Consider the following 2,807-nt stretch of genomic DNA (forward strand, 5'->3'; position numbering starts at 1 on the left):
GGTAAAATGTCCACAGTAAACACCGACTCCTACAGTGGAGACTATGAGAACTGACAACATGCTACTGTCAGCTCACATCACAGGAAAAACCACTTTTCCCCAAGTGGTCTCATTAAATCAATGTATAAAAACACCTGCATTAGCAGAAAACCAGTGCTTGACACTACAGGACAGGCCTAGATCTTACTCATATTTTCTTCCTCCTCTACATCCATGGCCAAGTGCTTCTGAGGGGTTCTTGACAGGCGGAGACTGTTTCTGTCTGAAAGACAGCAAGAAAACAGCATTCAGTGTGCCGCCGATAAGTCTATTCCAGGGAGACGATTATGACATCCTTACAAAGAAATGAACACATCTCAGAGCAAGACGCTAGGTCTGCCACCTAGTTCTCGTGCCTCCACAATGTCCCCTTAGCACATCCCAGTACTGAAGGACACAAACCATGCCCCTCTACATGGCAGGATGACGGGGGTGGGGGTTATGACAATGGAGGCCTGGGAGTCCCTGGTGCTCTGAGGAGGGTGGGCTTGATTCCAGGGAATGCAGGGCCACTGCGAGGTCTGAACCAGGGACAAAGGCAGTAACGTTTACATCTCAGGAAGACCTTCCCCACAGGACAACCTGTAGACACACTACATCACAACAGGTATGCTGGGACTCGAAGGGAATCCAATCCATTCACCATCCGATCTTTGCTCTGGGCAGGGGTTTGGTCTGGATTCTAAAGTAAAGCAAGATCCAATAGCCAGAGAGCTTTATTTAACTATTTCTCTTTCACTTTGGCTGGTAGCTCACAGAGTCAGAACTAAAAAGCATGTAACTGTCAGTGTTTGATCTAATTTTTTAGCCATGTATATTTACTATTTTGTTGGCAGTTGAGACCATGGGAAACCTTCAAGGAACAATTCCAATTATCTAATTATTAACCAATTTAGAAGTTTTCTCTTAGATATACCTTGCATGACTGTATTAATATATTATCTATAATGAACAATCCCATTCAAACTGCAACTGAGAAAAAAGAATTGCAAATTTTGTAACCACATGTTGCTTTGTAGCCAAATAAAATTTCTATTACATACATGGGACCTACAAGTGGTGTGGTGGTTAAGGGTGATGGATTCCCACGTGGCTGACAGTGACTCAAGTCCTGACCTAGCGGCTTGCCTTCTCACTTTCTCTCTCTCACTCTGTCTCTCTCTGGTCAAATTAAAATAAGTATATTAATAAATAAATTAAGTTAAAGAAAATATTTTTTAAAAATTCCTACTACACTGAGAGGCAGATCCATTGCTTTTAGGAAAATGGTGACTAATACGTCCTAAGGCAAATCTATGGCATATATTGGGCTGTCAGAAAAGTCACAACATGTTTTTCCTATGCAAAAATGTACCATGACTTTTCCAATGACCCAATATACTGCATATGTTCAATAGTTTTCATGACAATCATTTGTTACTAACTTTTAATCTCACTCTATTTCCAGCAAATTTGGAAGTTTGATGCGTATTTAGAGTCCTTTGTTCAAGATGGTTTTCCAGGGAACCAGCAGTTAGCGTAATGGCTATGTCGCTGGACTCCCATGTAGTCGACCGCGGTTCGTGTCCCGGACCCGGTGGCTTAAAACTCACGCCGGGCGCGTGTGCGTGCGTGCCCAAGATCCCGAGAGGAGAATGGAGGAGAAGGGATTGCGGCGTGACCATCCCCCCTGGGGGGTGATTTCTCGCTTTCTGTCTCTATGTCTCTCTCTGTCTGTCTGGCGAGCGCACGCGCCCTACAGTGAAAATCTCTCCAAAAAAAAAAAAAAAAAGATGGTTTTCCAGACAGCATTATTGTATCCAATGATTACTTCAAGATGTATTTTTCTGAGACTGTGTTATGTGCAAAGCACAGTGCTGGATACTATGGGAACCTACAATGAATCAGATTCTACAATAGAGAAATATAAACATAAATGTTATCTGGAGAGCTGATTATATTAAGGAATGGTTGCTAATTACTTTAGGTATGGAAATGGTAGTTTTCTTTTTGCAATACATACTGAAGCATTTGCAGAAGAAATAATAATTCTGATATATATATATAACATATATATATAACACATATATAACATGATACACACACACACACATATAATAGTAATAAATAGTAATTTACTTCAAAATAATCCCTGTTGTGGGAAGAAATTTGGGTGGGGTGTAGAAAAACCATGGACAGGCCCCACTGGCCATTGCTAAGGCTGGCTGCTGGGTCGGGGGGGCTCATTATATAAGTCTGCATTCATGAATGTTGTACTGGTCCCATTATGAAGAGTCTTCATAAGAAGTGACAGTGGTGAGGCCCAAGACAGAACTCAGATGCAGGTACACGCTGTGAGACTGCCACATGGAGGGCCAGTGGGGCTGTGCTTCCAGTATCCAGGCTGAGAGGTCAGGGCAGAAAGATAGGAATACGATCATCAAACTGAGCCTTGGGCAAGCCAGGCACACTGCGAAGATGGGACCAGGCAGCAAAAGAAGGCACAGAGGGGACCAGCAGTTAGCGTAATGGCTATGTTGCTGGACTCCCATGTAGTCGACCACGGTTCGAGTCCTGGACCTGGTGGCTTAAAATCACACCGGCGTGTGTGTGTGTGCATGCCCAAGATCCTGAGAGGAGAATGGAGGAGAAGGGATTGCGGCATGGTCATTCCCCCTAGGGGTGATTTCTTGCTTTCTGCCTCTCTCTCTGTCTCGGTCTTTCTGGTGCGCGCACACGCCCTATAGCAAAAACCTCTCCAAAAAAAAAAAAGAAAAAAAAACAAAGAC

The 2,807-nt window shown here is 43.5% G+C and overlaps 1 protein-coding gene across 5 annotated transcripts in view; it reads right to left on the minus strand.

Moving 5' to 3' along the window:
* ADARB1 (adenosine deaminase RNA specific B1) overlaps positions 1-2,807 on the minus strand; it is a 92,118-nt gene that overhangs the window by 53,371 nt on the left and 35,940 nt on the right. For 3 of the 5 annotated variants that reach the window (XM_027768628.1, XM_027768629.1, XM_027768630.1), the window contains exon 2: positions 188-262. The exons of 1 other annotated variant lie outside the window; for it this stretch is intronic. In XM_027768628.1, coding sequence (XP_027624429.1) covers positions 188-215 — 28 coding nt within the window. In that variant the 5' untranslated portion in view covers positions 216-262. Of the gene's footprint in view, positions 1-187; positions 263-2,807 lie in introns of those variants that run through there. One more of the 5 variants, XM_014584531.1, reaches the window with a different exon arrangement.

The sequence above is a fragment of the Tupaia chinensis genome, unplaced genomic scaffold (genome assembly GCF_000334495.1).
Source record: "Tupaia chinensis unplaced genomic scaffold, TupChi_1.0 Scaffold147038_1, whole genome shotgun sequence".
NCBI classification, from domain to species: domain Eukaryota; kingdom Metazoa; phylum Chordata; class Mammalia; order Scandentia; family Tupaiidae; genus Tupaia; species Tupaia belangeri.